The following is a 23,210-nucleotide window of genomic DNA, read 5'->3' as shown; positions in this document are numbered from 1 at the left end:
ACTGGGTCAATCAACTTTCGGCTGTACGTGTGTGTTGTAAAAGTGAAATTTGACCTACAGCGTTTTAGTGCTTACCTGTACGTTTGCGATGCAAATATGACGAAAAGTTCCTTTTTGGTACTCCGAAGGATTCTCGAGGTTACGAGATGCTGATGACGAAACACTGCTGCACACAGCTACAACATGCCGAACCGGCGGGGTTTCTTATGAAAATTCTTTGCCTTTCACTTTCAAGACGTTATTTTTCTGGATCACTTCTAAACTCTCAAACTTCTTGAAGGTTGAGCCGAGTTTGTTCAATTCCTACATAAACACTCAGTAATAATAACCACGATCACAACATTACGCGTGTTTAAATAGCTTCTCTTTTAGTTTGTTTAATTCTTCGCAGGAAAATCACATTACGCTATAGAACAATTCACTTATTTGCTCACACTTTATGGACGAAATTTCCATTTGTCTCACACAAGCCTATTGGCTTCGTAGCAGTAAAAACATTACTTATAGTACAAACAACGTTTACGTTTATCCCTGAGAGCGTCAGTTTCCAGCAGGACCACACCGCACACTGGCGATTTAAAAACTGATCTGAGATTTTTTGGGACCTGCCGTACCACCAATATCCCTAGGGGAAGTACGGCAGCCGTACGCGTGAGGGTGAAACAAGATGGACAGAAAGGAAAAAAAACCTTTTTTCCATCCGTATGTTCTCTTTCTCTCTTTGTATGTTTCCTCCCTTCCTAGCCTTATGTTTGTATCGCCTTGACGATCGTTCTCTCGCTCTATGATCTATTTGTCTCTCGCTACCATTCGGACACTCAGCGTGTCCATAGTAACCGTCAGAAAACCGTGCTGTATGGTGAGCTTCGGTGAGGTAAAGATTCGAAAACGAACCCGCATGAGAAAGGGAAAGGGAACCGATAAGGATAGAAGATAGCCCCGTACAAGAAGTATAGCAATCCAGCGCCTTGCCCTGGAAAGGTCAGAAAGGAAAATTGATTTTTCTTCCTTGCGAAGAAGTGCGTTCGAAAGCGAAAGTGAGTGTGTCTGGAACAGAAAGAGTGCATTTTGGGCAACGATACGGATTCGTCTTGTTCTTCGCTTTTTTTCTTCGTGGTGCTAATGTGTACCCCACCCGTACCCTTTCGCGCGTCACAGCCTTAATCACCTACCACAATCGCAGTCAAGGTTCTTGGGAGGTTTTCCCTTCGGCATGTGGCAAGTGGCAAACTTTCTCCATATCGGTGTGAATCGTTCCGGTGGTTTAACCGGTTCGATTTCGTAAGGAAATCGTGCCGAACGAAAGAATGTTTTTTTTATTCATCCATCCACTTAAGCTGCTAATACAATTTAAAATATGTTGATTTGTATGCAAACAAAACTTTTAAAAATAACTGCTTTAAATATTTATTACTTGTGGAAGTAGTAAATATGTAATCTGCTTATTACAGCTCTCAAGAAGATACAAGAATTTAAATGATTGATATCATATCTAGATTATCAATTCATAACACCCGAAAAATCAATTTAAAACCGGAGTTGTGTCTTTTTTCAGATATTATTTTTTTCCGGAAACTGTTTATGTGCTTTTGTGATCACGATTGCGATATGTTTGATATGATCATTGTTTGATATGTTTATTGTTCTTAATATTAACAACTTTTCGATTTCATGTCTAAATTCGGAACTAAACGGCAAAATTAATTTTAATGTTGTTTTACCATAACTACATTGAAACTAACATTGTAAATACTAATAAATTCTGTAGTAAATTAAAAATATAACACATCAAAATAAGAGTAGTACAGTCAATCGGTAATGTCAATAATTAAATAACGATTATTGGTGCAGTGACCAGGATTTAAATATTATTCCAACTCATTAGTCATTCAGTTTGGCATATTAAGAGTTCTATAATTTTTTAATGAGGTAATTTACAAAAATAATACCTACAAAAAATAATAACTTTTCACTAACAGCTTGTTGCAACAACAAAACTCAGAAGAATAAAATGATTAGCTGAAACAAATTTACCATTCTTCTTGTCTCGAAAAACACTTACAATTTAAATTTTCTATTTTGAATGTGCTACGTATGTAATCGTGGGATAAGTCTGATGTAATCTTGATCTAAATTTTGAAAAATTTATATCTAAAATTTATTCAGTTAACATAACACAATAATATTGACTTTGACAATTACGAAGCAACAAAAAAATAATTAAATTAATATAAAAGTTACTGTACTTTTCGAAAAAGAAAAGACATTATAAATATACACAAGAGAACTTATTCCGTTATGAAAAATTATTATAATAAGATGTTTGATGCCTTGACCAGGATACGAACATTATTTAGAATTTCACTAATAATTTTCTCGTTATAGTTACACATTAAGTGTTGGATATTAAAATTCTTGCATTGTAATTGAGCTAATTCACGAACAGGAATGTTCACGAGCAGCAAAACACAATGAGCCATAATTGTTAGCTTAAAAACAATTTCTCAATTTCTTCTAGTCTCGCCCAAAAACACACCAATGAAGCGCCCAAATCGCCAAATCATAGTCATCGAGTGGCCCCGGCATAGTGTCGGGGTCAGTTTGTGTTGTTTTCTCACCCAGCTGTCCACCCAGAAGTGCCTGCGGCTACCGCTTTAATTGCTTTTAAAATGCACTTTAACGACACGGCCCACTAGACCCGGATGGATTTTTAAGGCTACCGGGGTGCGTGTGTATGTGTGTGTGTGTGTGGCGTGTGTTGTGTATCCGCATGGCCGAAAGTCGGGAGACAAATTGATGAAAATAAATATATTTTGTCAGCGTTGGTAAAAACAACACAACACGCCATACGTGTAATGTTAAAATGGCCTCCATGGCGATCGTTCCGGATGCAGGGCGACGCGTGGCGCGGTGGACCACTTTACCGTTGTGTACGAGTGCCCGATGCTTTTTTCTCATGATTTCGATTTCAAGCGGGAAAGATGTATTATTTACACTCATAATTTCTACCCCTGTTCGTGTTAGTGGTTTTTGGGAAAACGGTGGTCAGTTTCATACTTCGTAATCAAACCCGATTAAACAACGCAGATAGTGTGGAAACGTAGAAGAAAGTGATAGAAATCGAGGAAAACAGAGAGAGAGAGAAAAGAAATGGGGAAAAAAGTAAACAACTTTCACATACAAGCGCACGCAGCGCACTGTATTTACTATCATCATCGGAAAATCGGAAGAAAAATTGTTGAACGAAAAAAGAACCGGGTAGGCCCCGTTACACCATCCCCGTTCCACTGCCGGGATGCCCACTTGCTTCATGTCCCTTTTGCTTACCGAAAAATGGGCAGACATTTTCTTACTACACTCCGAGGGCCGTTTCCATCCGGCCCAAAACCGACGATAAACTCCCTCGGGGCTTTTTATTTTCTTCGCACATTGTACAGTATGGAACGTTAAAGGGCAAAAACACATGCGATGTGTGGAAAAAGAAGTGTGGGGAAAAAAACAACGGAAATCTTCTCACTAAAAGCAATCAGTAAAATGGTGGGGGGATAGGAATATGGATTTCTTTTTTGCTTCTCCCCATTGTTAGATTTATATAAACTATGATACAAGGAAAAGCTAACTGTTACATTTAGCTGGAGAGTAGTATAAATGTGTTGTAAGTAGTTAAAAAATATTAAAAGATAAATACCTTTCATGAAAGTTGTTTTTTCTCATTCTTAAGAAGTTCTTCTTTTTTATTTAGAATCTAAATCATTTTCATTTCGTTTGCAGTGTAGAGTCTTTATTATCTTCTTCTTTATTAACACGTCTTTAATTTAAATAAATTACTTTCTTAATTCAATGTTCAATAAAAAGTTAAATTTTTTATTTTGTTTTTCCCCGTTTTTCACAAAATTACTTATTTATTAATACTTTATGCATTGTAATTATATTTTTTTAAACTTTTATTATGTTTACTTTTCTTTATATATACTTCTAACATTTTTTAAAATTTTTAAGATTGCAGGTTTTCTTTTTGTATTAAATATGCATCGCAATGAAGAAAACAAAAGAAATACAGTTTAATATAACTAAAACACAACAAGAAGGAAAACGGGAAAAGTAATACAATCCCAAAAATGCCTAAAAAAACACAATCTTCCCCGTCACACTAACAAAAACAGAACAAAAACCTTTGTTCACTTCCTGCACGCAGTTCTGGCTCCCCTATTTTTATGATGGAGTCCACCAATGCTTTATTTATCGTGTGACGGCGCCATTTGCTATTTTCGGGGTGAGTTGCTTCCCGTGCTTATAAAAAAAGCTCCCCCGTCTTAACGGGGTGGCTCGTGTACAGCCGCCATTACCACCATTTCTCTCACCGAATGGAGGAGAATGCGAACGCAAAGGGGGGAGGGGGAGGAGGCGTTGGGGAGGATGAATAAAATTCACAGGCACACACTTATGTACAACCGTTCAGGAAATGAAAGGAAATGGCGCTCGGGATGGTGAGTGGAATAAATAAGAAGGAAACAATAAAGAAATCACATGAGCAAAGAATGAAATGGATAAAGGCAGCCAACAACCAAAAAAAACCCGTACTTCAACCAGCTTCAACCGGGAAAACTCCCTTCTGTGTTTTTAGTCGAAGTTTCGCTTGGTTCGCTTCGATTCCCAAGTTGCTGCTTCGTGGGACATCTGTATACGCACACGCCGATACGATGGATTTTGATGGGTTTTTACGGTACACCATCCTCCTGCACAAGCCCGTGAGTGAAAGAAAATCCGACAAACAGTCGGAAATGAACCAAAAAAAAACACAAAACCAAACCCCAGCCCAACGAACGAACGAATCCACATTTATTTATGGTCGTGTGCATTATCCCTCCATACGATGCGACGTGTGTGCGTACGTTTTGTTGGCGTGTACACGGAAACACGGAATAAGGGGTCGAACAGTCTTTTTTTACTTTTACATAGCGAGCGAATGGAACGAGAGGCTCACGGGGTTAGATCGACAAATAACTGTTTAACCATGGTAACGCTCTAATCAACGCACAGTCGGGAACGCACGGCGAAGGAGAAGTTTGGCATTTTTTTAAGCTTTATTTACTGACGGTTTGGAAACCATTCCGAGCGCACGCATTGGTTGATTGCGTAAGCGTAAACGTAAAAAATCTACGCAACGCAACACAAAAACGCTCTCCCCTCCAAAGCTGAACGGAGCACGAGTGAATAAGGAAAAAAAAACACACCTCAGGAACTCTCAACGCGGATTGGAGAAAGTTCGTCGAACATTTTTTGAGAATGGAGGCCCCTTTTTTATGTGTTCGTTTCCCCTCCATTTTGTGTGTTTGTGTGTGTGAGGAAAAAAATTATTTTTCTCCATACACTTTTTTATACCACGAAGGGGGGTGCTTTATGTATAAAATGGCGGCATTTGAAAACTGATTCCATCACACAATCACGCGGCTTCACGTTCGTTTGGTGTTCTTTAAGCGTTTTAACTAAAAGTTGAAATTTTTTATTATTTTTCTTATTATCCTCATAGTAATAGAAATTTTAAAAAATTCTTATTATTTATTTTTCTCAGAATAGGTTAAATAAAATATAACCACACATTTCCAAGAAAAAAATATTAATTAAAACATTCGTATTATTTAATGCATTTTAATTCAAAAAAATCTCTTAAAAATAATGAAACAATTCATAATCAATAGATAACTGTAATTAAGTGCATAAAATATCCCAAATTCAAATTTTCAATGCTAGAACCTTGTAAATAAAAATTAAAGATAACTTGAACAGTTCGTTTTCGTCTTAAAAAACGAACCCTTAAATAAGTAAATAAATAAGTAAATAAAACATTTCGAATTTTCATAATAAAAATTACCATAATTTATTAATATATGAAAATATTCACTTATATCTTCAATAACTTAACGAATATTACCATTCTTTTAAATATGACTGAGAGTATTAAAAACAAACCCGAGGGACACTCATCATACGTTGTTCTGATAATGCACATCAATAACCAAACATGCGAAGGCGTGTTCCCGATGTGGCCATAAATTACAAACCATCCTGGCTCGCGGCTCATCACTGCATCCAGCGCTGTGCGCACTTTATTTGCTGAGCGATTATTTATGGAAGGATTACTTGTAATCTTACCACTGCAGGCGGTTTGCAGCCAATGTCATTCTGGGTTATGGCGCCAGCACAGAAGGCCAACCGTGTCCGGCATGATGTACCGGACGTTTGTCGCAAACGGAAAATCCATACCCACTAGCGGCAAGTTCGAACAAGTTGTACAACCGTGTGCGTAGTTGAAACGACACCAAAAGCACCATCGAACTTATCAGTCAAGCAGTGACACGATGCACACCGATCGCTTATCGCATTGTGCGGTAGAAACGAAACAAAGCAAATGGTGTGACGGTGTTTGGAGGAAGAAAAAAAAAACGATGTTCAACAGCATCCTACATTGCACAGTTCGGTGTTGCAATGGTGCAAGAAGCGAAAGCCTCTGTTAATCAACGGTCGAGGCTGATGACACCATCGGGGGTTGATTTTTTGATAATATTTTCTTGATAATGGAGGTTTCACTGTTCATGGACTCCCAATATTTGCTGATGATTAATTTTCTTGCCACCATTGTTTCACAAACGCTTGGAAACGCTTTTAAACGTAGAATTCATTTAAAATGCTGCTGAAGGAACATTTCTTCAAGGGTATTAACACGAGATGAAGCTGTGTGACAAATCAAATTTATATTTAGCCGGAAGCAAATTAGCTTCCAGAAGCTTTGAAGTAGTTAAAAAGGAATCACATGTTTATCTACGTTAAGAACATATTTGAAATAAGAAGCTGAAACGATAGAATTCACGAAAATATTTTTTTTAATTTACTTTTTATTATTACAAGCTAATACATAGTTTATTTTTTCTTTAATTTCTGTTCATTCTTTTTTGTTCAATAAATACAAACAATAAACTTTTTTCGTTCAATCAATTTAAACAAAGAGAAGCTACAGAAGACGAACGTCCATATTGAAATATTTCATTGAAAAATTTCCGCTACTCGCCACTAGAGGGCTAAACGTTGTTCAACGTATTTTTGCAAAAATTAAAAACGAAAAACAGGAATCTTCTCGCATCCATCCATTCCTTACTGCAAACTTTATTGAAATCACAAGCGTTTTTCTTCATTTTCACTTAATGCAATCGTGTGTTAGCAAATCGAACCAAGCATTTTTACCACTCAACACAGGAATATTCTCTGTAGCGCTTCTAGGTAGCGAATAGTATGGAGTCTGTCTGCCATTTTGTACACCATTTTACTCCTCATTAGAGCCTTGCTGCCTGTTTTTGATTTTTTTTTCTCTCTCTCTCACACACATTCTCGAACGTAAATATTTCGTAGTTAGTTAATCTACATTTACTTGCAACGCCATTTTTGCATTACCACTTTGCCGTTAATCACAACTAGCTGCAAAGTTTCTGGTTGCTTCGCTGTGTTGTTTTAGTTATGTTTCTGATTTAGTTTTGTTCTTCGAATGATACCGGCCATAACTTCAAAAAAACCATGTAGTCGTACACAAACAAACATTCGCTCTCTTTCTCTCAATCTTGCTCTCTCTCTGTCTCTTGCTAGTACACAGATACTAAAACACAATTGTGCGCCTATTTTTAAGTAGCCTGTACCAAGTAGTTGTGCTCATCCTTGCTATCCTTTTGATTTAATGCGACCCCATCAAAGCAAAAGCGGGGTCGAACTAAGTAGCGTTCATTATTCAAAGCAAAACCAAAAAAAAAACTCCACCAAAAGCTCTAAAGACAAAGAATCTACCTAGTCAACGATTTTGCTACCCTCCCATCCATCGCCACTTTTCCAGGTGTCTGAAACGGATCTGGAAGTAATAGAAGCGACCGGTCGCAGTCCCGCAGAAGATTCTGGCCTCGGATTAGCCTCGACGATGCCGGACATTCGCAATCGGTACATGGTCACTACGAGCCGGGAACGGAGCACCCAGTGGGGTAGCTCCAAATACTCCCTCCAGCCAATTTTAACCATTCTTTTCTTTCCTTTTTCTCTTTCTTCTCCATTTCTTATGCTTTTCTATAAATGTTTTATTTATCTTTTTTTTGGTTTATGTGGTGTGATTGAAAATATCAACTTTGTGTGATTACTTTTCTTTTTTGAATTTTTTTTTCTTCTCTATTTTCCTTACCTTACTTTCTTCCAATGTTTTTTTGTTTTTGGCCTTCCCAACGGATGGGTCCGCTTTTTTTTCGTGGGCTGTGGGTGTTTTTTGGGTGATTGCGGTGACACGTCTTTGTATACAGGCCGCCAGCACCGCTACCGTATCGGCCCATGTCGGCAGGACCAATCCTACACCATCACGCCTCGTCCCGTCACTTGAACGCATCGTTGGCCGATATTCCGCATAATCCTCTCACGGTTACGCCCAATCGCCTGAACTTTGCGGGTGGCCCATCGGCGGCCCACGGCATTGGCGCCATCGGTGGCTTGCATCACCTGAACCGCCACAAAATATCCTCCTCGTCTAGCGACGTCGTTAAACAGTTGAAGAATAAGGTGATTGAGTTTCTTTATTGCAGTTGTTTTTGTTTATTTCCTTGTTATTCGTTTCCGTTTCGGTTTTGCGTTTCATCTGGATTTTTTTTTGTTTTGTTTTGTTTTTGTTTTGTTCTGTGAGCACACTCTCTTAGGAAGCAGGAATTTTTCTTTCGTTTGTCCGTGTTATAGCGTGACGGGAACATGTTTTACATTATTTACCTTAGTACACATTTAGTTGATTGTTTATTGCATTACTTACACAACACCGTGTTGAAGATTCTTTTTTCTCCTTTTTATCCACTGTTCGTTTTTCTTTTTCGCTTTTATTAAACAAAAATGTGCGTTTCATTCAACTTCACGAAATACGATTAATCTGTCCAAATTTTCGGTCCACTGTTTGCCCAGTTGAAACTGTTTTCTTAATATAATATAAAAAAACTTCAAACTGTTCTACAACTTTCAACAGATATTTCTTTTCCACACCACACATATTGCTGTTCGTTAATCATGTTATGCAATTTAAGATCTGTCTTTCCCTGTTCCAAAGCTCACCAATGACAGATGTGCTATAGTATACATTTACCATTACCATTACCTTAACTGTAATACTAGTTTATAGAAAACAAAAAAACTTGTCTAAATTAATAATCTATAGTGTAGCGAATAAGCGTGTCTGTAGTAAATCGTTAACTAAACAAACAATACCAAAACTCCACAAGAACAACAACTGAAAACTTAACAAAACCAGCAACAAACACTAAAACCCAACATAAGAAAAAAGAAACACTTCAAAACACAGCGTCTCCGGTCATTCATTCATTTATGCCGTCTCGCCACAGTGTTCGTTTACTACCTTTTTCTTTCAAAAAAAACACTATCACTATCAAAGACGGTGGTTTTACGTGTCGTTCGTGAATCATTGTTGTTGCGTAGCTGAAACGTGTTTTTTCTCCCCGTTCGTTCACACCCGTCAAAAATAAACACCAAACTGCAACAATTTTCTTATCTTTGCATTACTGAACAGTGAACCCTCTGAAAAACCGATGTCTCACATTCAAATTTCACCACTCACTTGTTGGTTTTGTTGTTTATTAATCTTTCTTTATCATGCGCTTCTCTGCGGGACGGTGTCTTGCAGTATGATTCTCTACATCCATGAGATTGTACCGCACAGTTTGTCCTCGTTGTTAACGCTTCTCCTTTTTGTTCTTATCTTCGTGTCTTTCTTTGTGCTATTGTGTGTTGCTCTACGCGTACGATAATGTGTGGCGTTGACGAACCAGGACTACAATGATCCTACACGACCCAGGAGAGGAAGCGAGACTCAGCTATCTAGGGCAGATTACGACTCGGTAAGTTGAGTGGGTTGCATGGATTGAAAAGGATTTAAATAAATGGCAAGCTTGATGAATCTTTTGGGAAAAGTTATTCATATTAATCATTGCTGAAGAGTCATTTGAATCATAAATCAACTCTCTCAATGATTCATGAATCTTTAATTCTTAATTAATTATCTTGAGGAATCATGAATCTCTAATGAATGGATGGCTCCTGTTGGGTTTTCCTTAGGAGTTTTCATAAAAAAAATGAAAAACTAAAATTATATTTCGAAGAGATTCAAAATCTTCATAATAAGGAATTAGAGTCATTCATTCGGTTTAAAGATTCATTCAGATTCATGAATCTGAAGCAGATTCATTTACCAGTACATGATGCCATACACCAAATATAAAAATATATTTAACTTTTTTTATATTGTTTCCATAATCTAACATTCATCTCCAAAGGATCAGGTAAGTTGACTCTTATTGGCAGTATTTTGTGTATTTTTTTTCTTCTATTTTCTGTCATTCGTTGTGTGTATTGGGTGCCATCTTCTCGCTCATTGACAAGTGTTTGTTCATATCAAGCAGTAAGCAGTTTATTAAAGTCCTTTCCTTTTTATCCGTCGAAATCAATCGTCTAGTTAATTCATTTCCTAGTAGATCGATACACATATAGCCCGTTTTTTTCTAAATTTAATACATTGTTAAATAATTAGGTTAAATTTTCTTATAATGTAAAACACCTTACATTAAGCGCTAGCAAGCAATATAGGTTCGTGTTGTAAAAATCCGACGCATTGAAGTTACGGGTAGTACGTTCCAAATTTAACCATAGCATCATTACATTGTTCAGGTAACAATAGTTCCTTCAGTATAGCTCGAACTCTATAGTGAACATATACTCACAGATGATCGTTCAATATTCCTTTCCTAGAAACGAATAGACCACTTACGTACCTCAGTAGTTTTTATTTTTTTCATGCAGGATTTAAAAAAAAGGATTATGTTTCATCTATTTTCGTTTGCCGTTTTGTGTCAAACACATTATTGTTTGAGTCTTGCAAGATCTTAAACCTACTACCAATCAAACTACCAAAACTACCGGTACTCTCTAGTAAATGACCAAAGCGGTTCCCAACGTCTATCAACGACCGGTTCGATTTTTAAGTACAGTGCACTTCACCATCGTCGCCACCATACTCGTTGTGGTAGATTTTGTTTTTGTGGTCCACGGTTTGGTTTTAATGAATTCGCCCGCCAACTTACAGGGAAGCTACTTAGATGGAATACGATCACATTTAGGTGGTTTAACGCAACGAGTCAAATCTTGGTACTGGGGAAGACCTCTCGTAAGTGCAAACCTCTAACATACTTAAAACTTCTAAATCCTTTACCGTTTTTTTTCTTTTCTTCTGTTCCTTTCACTTGGGTTTCCTCACCGGAACTGGTTGTGTTTTCTCTCTTTTGTTTTGTTCCTATCTCTCTCTCTCTCTTTTAAATTAACCCTCTCGTGCTATTTCGATCAGATGTTTACTGTTATACAATTTTGTTTCATTACGCATTGTCTAATGCTATGTTTGTTGCGTACTCTGTTTTATTTAATTTATATATATTTGTTCAATTCGTTCAAACATTTTTTTATAAACATTTTACTTACATTTACTTGACTTTTTTTCTCGTTACTTTTGTAACCTTTGGGTTTATTTTTTCTATTTTCTATTACTTGACATAATGATCGAAATACCTAGCACTAGTTTTGCAAATCTCCATTCTTTGCAAAAAAAACAAAAAACAAACTTCACAAAATTTTATGATCCTTTTTCTTTGTATACTATTTCTGTAATTAATCTTGCGTTTAATTTGCGACCATAACGGTTGCACTTCTTAGATGCACCCCATAAATCAGTATTACGAAGCACGAATTGTGTCCATTTTTATAAGTATGTATGACAGTTTTCTATGTTTTTAAACAGGTCTGCATATCGTTTGTGTCACTTTTTATTTCTATTTTTCCTTTTTGTTTTATAATGATAAAATGTTTGTTTATTTGATGGAAATTTTTTAAGAAATACTCTCTTTTTGATCATAAACGTTATATTTTACTTTACTGAATCTTTTCTATCATTGTGTTTATTATTCATCTTATTTATTCGCTGTAGGAATGAAATATGGGCCCTTTTCTTTCAACCTATCTATTTCAATGTGTAGCTAGATAGAATGTAGATTTTTTTTACTATTCTTTATCGCACACTGCATGAGTTTCGTAACATTATTTTGAAATATGTTCGCTCTGCGTAGAATTTTTGCAATGCCTAAATTGAACTTTACCATCACCACGTCAACACGAGCGCGACCTATTTAAACCAGTGAGCAAATGATATTTATATAAATGGACACTTTCATGATAAAATCGATGAAAACAAAAGCACTCCCTTTATTAACACCTTTCTGTTATGTATCCTCTAAATTTGGAATTCCAATATGGCCGTTCACACTTGCTAAACCCCACCCTTGTACTCAAGTGTTCTTTCTGCACTACTTTCGCAAGCATGGGGCACCTTTCTCATAGTATCAAGGATTGAAACGAACTCAGCAAGAGCCACAAAACCATTCACAATCGATTCGTACGAAGCATTATATGCCCATTGCTGATAGTGTACATTCTGTAGCAAAATATAAAAAAAACACTGTAAACATTATCAACACAATTGCTACTACTGCAGAGCACAAAAAAAAACATTTAAACAGTGAGCAGTTTAATATAATAAAGTTAAAAAAATGAATTCAAATAACATATATAATATGAAAGTAGAGCTTGATAATAAAAACTACAAAAGAACCAAAATAAGGCATAGTAAAGATGAAAATACTCATCGACAAACAACTCTACTTGTTTAACCACAAATCGTAACTTTGCATAGTTCGCTTTACTTTTTGTTTATTATTGCAAACCTTGTTTTATTTCGTTACTTATTTTGCTTTTATATGTTATGTACATTTTTTTAATTTATTTTATTTTTTATCTTTCTTTCTGTTCTGCTCTCTGCTTACGTTACTGTCCATGGCCAGTTCATTGTTCAGTTTTGTGTTTTTTTCGTGTTTGTTGGTTCGATTACATTGTTGATTTTGTTTGTTACCGTCTGCTACTAGTTTTCCCACGCTAACAGTTTAACGAGAGCAGTTTTAGTATTGTTTAATTTGTTTTCTATATTTTCTTACAATTTATATATAAATATTCGAAAGTGTCGCAAAACCGAAACGCCACTTGCTTTATTTTGCGTTTATAGTCGTAATATACTTCTTTTCATTTTTGTGCAATTCTTTTCTTTTTTCCAACTTTTTCTTCTTCTTCCCTCCGAACAAAAAATCGCATCCGTCGCAAATAAAAAATGAAAACCAAAAATCAAACAAACCCCAACAAAACGAATACAAATACAATTTCGTCCTCGGCGGTTAACAATACACCACAATACATACACGACGCTCTAGGAACTGTCGATAAAGTTGTCTAGAAGTTTTGATTTGAATGATGAGGACGGAGCAGGAACAGGAACACTGTTAGGAACCGATCCAGGTGTCAGACGACATCAGGTAAATGATCTATGTGCTGTGCCGTGTACCGTATTCTGTACCCCCTTCGAAACGTGTCTACTTCGGTTCGATGCCAAGCCAAGCTGCTAAGTGGCGAAGCGATCAGCGCTTCCGACTGTTAGCAGTTTGGCTCGGAGCAGGAAAAGCTAAATTTCACTCACATAAAAAAAACCAACTCACCGTATAGCAGCGTGTAATCGTTGATAATTGGTAGCTGAGATAAAAAAAACACACACAAATCAACCAAGTCAGCAAATCAGTAATGTTCGCACATTGTTGTTCGTTTTTGGTGTTACCGTTTCTCGTTTGAAATAAAAACATTTCGGCATAAGTGTAGTACTGCCCTTGACGCAGTTCGATTGGTTTTAAGGTTTATTGCGCCGAAAGGTATGCAATCGCTAGTTTTGCGATAACTTTTGATTCACAAAAATAGATGCTCCGGTCACTTAGTTACTATATTGAACTAAAAGTATTAAAATTGCATACCGACAGGCGTAATAAATGTAAAACACAATTATCTACCTGAGAACTTGTCATGGGAAGCACTACACTTTATAGCAAACTAATTACATGTAATTCAATGGTTCTAGAGAAAACATAAAAAATGCGTTCTTGTTCAAAGTCTTGTGTGTGGCTGTATGTCGGTGTGTGTTTGTCTATTTCTGCTAGGTTGTGAAATGTATTTACTCGATCCGCTAATTTATTCGCGCTAAGAAATGAGATCGATAGCAACAACGTTCAATGCGCTAAAGCAAAGGCAACGAACATACGCAATACTACTAAACCCAAAGCAACACTAAACATACATACAAACACACACATACATATATATTCTCACACGCCTAGTGACAGACACCAACACTGACACCAGATGTGGCTTTAAGTAGTTCCGTAGTAGCTTTACCGGAGTGTGTATTAGTAGTGTTTTGTACGAACTTATGCTTCATATTGTTGAACCGTAGATTTATTATCGTATAAAAAAAATCAAATTCCGTTGCACATATAACATTACCGTACGAACACAATCAAAATCCGTTAAAAACAATAAGTAAACACCTTGAGTTATATGCTTTAAAATAACACAACTTTGCCACAAGCGAAAGTGTTTTAAAAACTGTTTCCAAATCTTTTAACACCTTGTGGTATACTTCACACTAAACATTTGTTACGTACACAGCTTTCAGATCTATTACTAAATATAGCATTTATGGCATAGTAGCATCGATCGAAGCTGATACTATCGTAGGCAGTTGTACAAAAAATGTACAACTTCATCTGTTAAACAGCAATTCATGCTAAATATTATACACACAAAAAAATGTACTAATGATTACACTAAGTATTTAAAATCATACTTCTATCACACTCTGTCTGTTATTAAAGTATAGTAACGCACGATACACAATAACGTACCAGTATGAAGTTTTTTTTTTATCTATATAGTTTCGTTTCAAACATTTCACATCTCTGTAGCATTTTAAGTATATAACCGTATTTCTGCAAAATCTAATATGGTTACCTTATAAAGATGGAGGAAACCTTCCTGTGTCAACAGACACCTTCCGTTAATCCGTTGCTTATCCGTTTCGATGCAATTTTGGCACTGATGAATGTGTTTTTTTTTTCGTACCATGAGTCGTATATCATTGCTCACTAACGATGTGATCTTTTTTGTTCCCTTCACTTCTGTCCCTTTCTCCTGTTCCGTTCGACGCATCCACCGCCACCTCACCAGTCAATGCAACGGCTGCCTTTGGACCAGAACGGATCGTCGCTGGAACAGAATCAAGATCAACCACCACATATAGTACCTGATCATAGAGGAAATCTTCATATAACCGTTAAAAAATCGAAGCCAATCCTCGGTATCGCCATCGAGGGTGGTGCGAATACGAAGCATCCGCTGCCACGCATCATCAACATCCACGTACGTGCAGGCGTCGTGTGTCAAGTGCTGGAACACTGGTGCTAAATGCAATTTTTATATATTTTAGGAACATGGAGCAGCGTACGATGCCGGTGGACTGGAGGTAGGCCAGCTGATACTGGAGGTCGACGGGAATAAGGTGGAGGGAATGCACCATCAGGTAAGTTTGAAACGAAAACGACTAGCTGAATGTAAAGACACAAATATTGGCATTGAGTTATATTAGCTATAATTTTACGAAATACAGTAACGCAGACATATTTTCGTTGATTTTAAAAGAAGAAAAAATATATAAAAATGAACCTTAAACATGGGTAATTTTTCTCAACTTGTGTCTTTATTTTATCGATAAATTTATTTGGTATTAATGTATCATTTCTGAAGACACATTGCCTAAGAACACAGCTTTAAGCTACGTGCGCCTAAAAGTATGCAATTTCAAGTACCAAATCGTCCTCTTACCAAAACTAAGCATATAATTGCATACTTTTAGGAGCATGAAGCTTACCGCATTCCTTCCAAGAATTGATACACTAATACCTAACCTGCTACTAAAACGTATACGAATTTCTACAATCACCTGACCATTTCCTCTCAATGTCACCCACAGGACGTCGCTCGACTGATAGCGGAGTGTTTTGCGGCACGCGACAAAAACGACATCACCTTTCTAGTAGTGGAAGCAAAGAAATCAAACCTAGAGCCGAAACCAACAGCATTAATATTTTTAGAAGCATAGCATTTGCTTTCCCTGCCGGCTAGCGATCCGGATAATTCTGAAGTACCAGAAAAAGGGATCGACCTTACCGCTGATAAGCTGAAGTGAACGATCTCGATAATCGTACGTTTTCGTTTCTTCCGTTTCCAATTGGATTGTCTCCTTTTTGAACGATCTCTCTATCTTCATCACTTCCCCGTCTCTCTTCACATTCACCCGCAAATGCACGCTGAATCGCTTTGTCTTTGGCCACTTTTGTCCTTGCGATGTTTACTTTTCTGTTTTTTATAAGATACGGCTTCCGGAACAGGCTTCCTAGTACATTCGACGCTCAGGTGTAATGACACCTTTTTGTTATGTTGCATTTATAATTTATTGTCTATGCATGTGTTTTTTGTTTCGTTAACTTCACAATATACTGCGCTTTATGACAAATCTACTGTTGCGTGAAACCTTAGCGAAAGATCAGATACAAAACACTATTCCAGCATACTACTTCATCAGGGATTTCATATCTTCTCCAGAAGAATTTTGCACACACCCACAGACACCCCAGCATGTCGTCAGCTTTGCCAACTTGCCAACACTCCAAGTAGCTTTATTTCTGTTTAGATTTACGAACAGTTCACTGCCGTTAATGTGTACATACATAGTACCAGTTGCGCAATTGATCACAATTGCAAGCCAATGCCTCAAATCTTACAGCAATAATTACGCTAGGAAGGTCTAGTAACGAACTGACTAATTTTACGCTACGCATGATAAGATATTTTTTTCTACGTCCTGTTTGATCCGTTATTTCAGCTGCTTGAGAGCATTCCACAGTATCTTTAGCATAAATTCTTCTGTTCCTCGTTTTTTGCTTTTTACTATCGCACGCACACCCAACACCTGTTAACACGGTGGTTTATGTTTTTTTATTCCACTTCTTTACCTTCCTCAATAAAAGCTTTCGAAGTTGCAAAATCTTCTTCACGCAATTTTATAGCACACATACACAAACACGCAAATGCATTTAAAAAAAAAAAGGAGAATCTAATCAGCAGGGAAAGGAGAAAGTAAAACAACGTTCTTTATTCGCGGTAATTCAGAGATATTCTAGCCGTCAGGGATGTATTCAAAGATGAAGTTGATCAATAATAATGCAAGCATCATTACTGGAAAGGAAACATCAGATATGGTTACAAATAGTGAACCAAATACTCGACCTCTCCGAGAAGGGAGAATGGGGAGATTGTCTGTACAACAATGTTGTACAGTTCCACACAAAAACACACACAAACACACACACACCTCCCTCAGCAAAAGAAACCTCGATCGATCACACGGAGAAGCGACGAGTTCGGTTTGATAACCGTTCCCCAGGTGTGAAACAACACTTCCTTGTCAAGTAATCAACCAACACAACATAAACCGCAAAGGGTGACTCATTTGGGGATGGAGAGTATACTAACAAAACTACACCATCTTAGTGCAAAACGTGCAAATATTGGAGTTGTATAATATGAAACACTCTAACAGCAAAACCATTTCATCAACCCCGGTATGATACGCGTGAAAATAATGAAAATGTTTTCGCGAAACCAAACAAACAAACAAACATTTTATTTTTAGGTGATCAGTTATTTTGCTTTTTTTTTGACAAACGTGTCCTGGAGTTAGTCGAACGAACTCCGGTCGATAATGCTTTAAACTGAGAGCCCACGGTGCAAAAAAGGGGAAACCGTTTTGACCTTTTAGTGCCAAAGTTTACTGAACTGATCAGGTACCACACGCACACAGACACACACACATACATGTACAACCCAATTGTGTCCCCAATTTTCAGTATATCCCTATCGTGTCATTACATAAGTACAACCGGATGAAGATGTCATCCGAAAATTGCTAGCGTCCATGTTGTTTAAAGCTTGCTTAAAAAATCGGGCTCGAATCGATATATAGGCCACCCAAATTGCTGCAATGGCCAAAAACGGGTGTTTATGCTTGTTTGTACAATCAGCAAATTGCAATAGATTTGTCTGTCTCTAGTGTGGTAGACGCGGTGTAGCATGCAGCAAATGGATAGGTGAAATGCTACTAAAATCTCCCCCCGCCCCCCACGTGTTTGCTATAAATGTCACCTTAAAATGCTTTCCCAACACAAACACACAAAACACACCATCACAAACGATCTACTGCACACGTACTAACTTCATTCCACGCAACACACAACACAACAATTAATTAATCGACACAAAACACAAAAACACACATTCAAAAAAAAACGGAATGTCATTGTTGTTTTTTCGACGAAAAACAGAAAATGGTATGGGTCTAATAAACATTAATGCTGAAAGGTACCACAAAACGCGCACGTTGTGTGTGTAAAGAAAGAGAAGAAAAACAAAACAATGAAATAAAACATAAGGAAACGACAGTACTTAAAAAAAGAAAAAGAAAGTACTAGCAATATGTACTAGCGCACTATATAAAAGTCTCATCAAAAAGACAACAAATCGGCAAAGAAAAAACAAAAGAAAACAGTGCGGCAATGTCATAAAAAAAAGAAAAACTTTACACACATGCAACATTATCAAGTTTGTCATTTCATTCGCAACAAAAAAAAAGCAAAGAACAAAAAAAATTAAACAAAATGGGCTGTTAAAACTGTTAAATTAGAAGCTAAATTTTACCACAAACCGAAACAAAACAAAAAATGAGAAGAAAAAAAAACCCACAACTTAGTTAACAATTGGCAAAATTGATCGTGCCATAAATCGTTACCGTGCGCGAAGTGAAAAACTGAAGTTGATAATGTGTTGCTGGAAAAAACAACAACAAAATATTATAGACAAACTTAAAAATTGTACAATTATCGCTAGAGCTTGTTTTTTGCTTTTCGGGGGGGTTGGTTTCTCGCTCAATCGCAGCTGGAAGGTAGAGATGTCTGGTAGAGTCGCCACTGTCCATCGTATGGCCATTTGTTTGTAGCAGCGTTTAGACGTCGATCGTCGATTGATTTGTAGTCCATTGAGGGTGATCATACCGCTTGATTGGTTGAGCTATTTCGACTTTTTGGGTGTACATTTGTGTATAAAAAAGAACAAACAAATAATAACAAAAAAAAACTCCATCACGAACGCGAGTAGGAAAGCGATAGAAGGTGACAAAAAAAACCCAGCGTTGTTGTAGTTTTTAGCATCTCGCGTACCGTTCATCTCTCATCAGCCTTTGATTCGTCCGCAAATCATTTGGCAGCATTTATTGCGTGTGTGTGAAGCATTTAGTAGTATCGTTTGTGCGTAGTAGTGAGTGCAAAGCCCGACAGGGAGAGGCAGAAACGAAAACCGGAAAAAAAACCCATTTAGCTAATCGACTGATGAGTGATAAGAAAATAGTAGAATACTCCGAGTGCTTCGGAAGCTCCCAGTGCTGTACCGAACCGTTTGTAGAAGAAGCAATCGGATTAACGGACACGTTCACGGTAGCGTGTGGAAACTAGTTGAATCGTTGAAGTGTAAATTTGCTCCGTGGTTAAAAACGATTGCCTCAGAAATTGTGTTGCTTGAACTGGTGATCTTTAGTGTGCGAATGGCTCAGAAACAATGGAGAAGAAAACATTCCTCAATAGAAAAAATCGCTCCCAGGAGGGTTGTTTGACACAGTAAAACAAAAAAGAGAAGGTCAAACTACACCGACAGAAAGATCTCACTCTTCCCAGCAGTTACACAAAATCGTACGGACATTACCTTTATTGCAATCCCCTAAAACGCTCTACATCCAATTTACAAGCCATAAATTAGATGTCTTCAGCTTCAGATGTTTTGGGCAGGCCGAAAAAGCCCAAAAAAGACGGCAACAACTCGCGCGTCTTTTAGTGGCCCATCTTTTAGCGTGAATACGAAACGAGAGCTTCGCTTTTGCTAGGGTGATAATGATGATCATTTTTCGATTATTTGCCACTATTTTATTTGGGGAATTTTCCTACAGGCTACAAGCGTAGGTACGTGCACTGATACAAAAACCCGAAAAAAAAACACTCACACGCTTCCCACATACCATTCACGCACTGTGTAATTGTGAATTCAAATAGGACTATAGTCTACTTAAAAATGGCGCAAATGAAGGGGATATTATACACCGTTAGGTGTCGGGTTAGGGTTGCTAAAACTCAACGTGTTAGCAAGGAAAGCAGAGCAAGGAAGTAGTAGTACGATCGACACCGACTGTTATTTGATATACTGTATACTCGGTTGTAAGCTGTTTCCCGCTATTTGCAAGCTGGTTTCCTGGTGACTGGTGTAACAAAACAAAAAACTATATATTGAGTGACGAATTGAGGCAGTTGAGTAAAGTGTGAAGAAAGCAAACCAAAATAAAATAAATAAACTAAACCCGGACGTAATGCTATCGAAAAACACACAGAGAAAATAAAACGGCGCATGTATGCAAAGGAAGCAACAATCTGCGAAAAAAAAACCACTGCACTGCAACATGCAATGAAAGTCTTATGAGGACAAAACAGAAGAGAGAAAGAAAACAGATTATATACTTATATACATATTTAGAGAGGATAGAAAACAAGCTGCTTGATATAGGTGTAAGAATGTAGTAAAAAAAGCGTCAACACCGAGCAAAAGGAAACGAAACTAAAAAAGGGAAAAACTAACTAATGAAAACAATGCAAACGAAAGAGGAGAAGAAGAAGAAGAAGAAAAAAAAGGGAAAGCTTCGCCACGATGTATATAAACGTTGATAATTATTTATACCTACCAATTAATCACTGTAAACAAATCAACTACTATAAACGACGAATGGTGCGCGCAGTACAATGGTACAAACGTGCACTTCAGGCAGCAAAACGCAATCAGTGGCAAAACACATAGAAGTACATATTTTCAAGCAGAAAATACGCAACAACAAAAAAAAACAAATCCTAAAACGACATGAGAAGACAAGAAAAGTGTAAAACCAAACCAGCTAAACGTATATGCATACACAACTTGCTCACTCTCTCACAACTGGACACATGTAATCACACACACACACATATTCAAATACAAAATGAACCTAAAACCACCACCAAACTATATTTGTAGCATTTCTTCAAACCGTGCCCAGTATGGATTTTTTTTTCTGTGGTTAAACACGCCAAAAAACAAACAACAAAAAAGAGTAGAATCAGAAATAAACCGGATTTGATCGCAGAAGCAAATCAATCGTAAGGAAAATCCACACAATTACATCACATTTTCGATATGCTGGCTGGCTGGGCTGTTCGCAGCATAATCATGGCATGCATAAGTAATATTACCAAAAAAAAAACAACCAAATGTATCTTAATCCTTAAGTCACTGCAAGGAGGGAGGCCGGTTGTGGCAAACGAGCAGGGAGAAAGTGTATGTTCTTATGTATAAAACAAAAGACAAGCATCTATGTATATTAAACAAAAATCTTACGACAAAGCTATCTTATCCTGTAGGGCAGCAGAAGAAAGCAAAAGAAAGGAAACAAGCGGGACACACGAAATCATTTCAAAAACCACTTGCAAAACAAACAAAAAAAACACGCATCGTACCAAGGCATTAATCACTAGTAAAAAAAACCACCAAACCACCTAGAAACCACGAGCTGTCTCACCATAACTATATTAAAGAAAACACATCAAAACTAAAGGAAAAAGAAAGATACAAACATTCTTTTTTCTCGTGATCGTAAAGGATATACTTATAAGATATCATGCAACAACAACAAGAAGCAAAAAAAAAGCAAAACAAAAGACAAAGAAAATATAACAAAGTGCAAGTACATACTTTTCCTTCTCCATTTCCCCCTCCTTTCATAGAAACACACCCTCACACACACTTATACATACTAACACATATATAAATATATGCATACTCATGTAAAACTATTGATATTAACAAAAAACGAAGCTAAAAGCTACTAATGCCCGGAAATACAACCGATATACAAAGCGCTTTCATATGAAGAAAAACAAAACTGGTGAAGCAAGAGAGTAAAAGAGAAATTTAACTCATTTACTTTGCCGTTTGTTTAACATGTTTTGTTTTCTTAATTCTATAATACTACACTTAAGATATGATAAATGTTTATTTCGATATTTGTTTATATAAAACAATATTTTCTTCTTAGATTTTTTTATCGTGACTTTGATCTTTTTTTAAATTTAATTGATAGTTTTATAAGTTTGTTTGCGAAGGGAGAAAAGGAAACGCTAGAGCTTCACAAGGAATGGTAAAAAGAAAACAGACACAAATAACTAAAAAAAAAATGCCAGTCCCGTAGGCAAGATAAACTAAATGAGCTATCGGTATAGAAAGCTTCGTAACATGTTGTATGAGCCAGTAAGTAATATTAAACGTATAAAGCAAATGACAAACAAAAACGAACGGGATGCGAAGTAAATTGCGTTTCTTCTGCTGCTAGAAACGGACAACAAGAACAGAAAACACACCCTTTAACGGCCGCATGTGGAAGAAAGTAAAATGTGTAGAAATGTAGGAACAGCCATACTGTATAGATAAACAAAAGAGATGACTTTGCTAAGGCCAAAGCACACGCGAAGTACGATGCGACGATGTTTGTTAAGTTTTTCCTTCTGATGCTAGAGACGAACAGTGCAGTGCTAAAAGTATGTGTAGCTAAGCTAAGGGCGACATTAAGGTGATTACGTTCAATCCTGCATCCTGAACCGTCAGCTGGTTCATAAGCATTCCTATGGTTGCGCCGTTGCTGGATTATATATTGTTCAAACGATCCGGTAACCAGTCCGCATACGAGGTTCCAGGAAAGTGTTACATTTTTATTACGAAGAATCGTTTCGCACATACACAAAAAAGGGCGAACGATGCTTCTTCGGTCGAAAAAGGGTCAAATTGATGTGCATTTTAAACGATGCAGAGCCAGATGCCCCTGTGAAGTGTGTGACGCTATACGCACACTGTATAAGCAACAGTTGCAAAAAAAAAGAAGACAAGTCACTCCACATAAAACAAAAAAAAATCAACGTCTAATTCCGGGTGGGAGATAGGCAGAGAGATAGAAAACAGAAAACAAAACGACACAATGATATTAAAAAAAA

The 23,210-nt window shown here is 37.0% G+C and overlaps 1 protein-coding gene across 13 annotated transcripts in view; it reads left to right on the top strand.

Moving 5' to 3' along the window:
* Window positions 1-21,745, top strand: part of LOC125772391 (whirlin) — an 86,118-nt gene extending 64,373 nt beyond the window's left edge. For 11 of the 13 annotated variants that reach the window (XM_049444083.1, XM_049444085.1, XM_049444093.1 and 8 more), the window contains 4 exons: window positions 7,877-7,977; window positions 8,328-8,580; window positions 9,846-9,914; window positions 10,350-11,229. In XM_049444083.1, the coding sequence (XP_049300040.1) occupies window positions 7,877-7,977; window positions 8,328-8,580; window positions 9,846-9,914; window positions 10,350-10,364 (438 nt within the window). In that variant the 3' untranslated portion in view covers window positions 10,365-11,229. Of the gene's footprint in view, window positions 1-7,876; window positions 7,978-8,327; window positions 8,581-9,845; window positions 9,915-10,349; window positions 11,230-13,376; window positions 13,479-15,213; window positions 15,406-15,472; window positions 15,566-16,015 lie in introns of those variants that run through there. The other 2 variants (XM_049444095.1, XM_049444094.1) reach the window with 2 other exon arrangements.
* The last annotated feature ends 1,465 nt before the right edge of the window (window positions 21,746-23,210 follow it).

The sequence above is a fragment of the Anopheles funestus genome, chromosome 3RL (genome assembly GCF_943734845.2).
Source record: "Anopheles funestus chromosome 3RL, idAnoFuneDA-416_04, whole genome shotgun sequence".
Taxonomy (NCBI): domain Eukaryota; kingdom Metazoa; phylum Arthropoda; class Insecta; order Diptera; family Culicidae; genus Anopheles; species Anopheles funestus.
The sequence above is the reverse complement of the archived record's forward strand: the minus strand, read 5'-3'. Positions and strand labels throughout refer to the sequence as shown.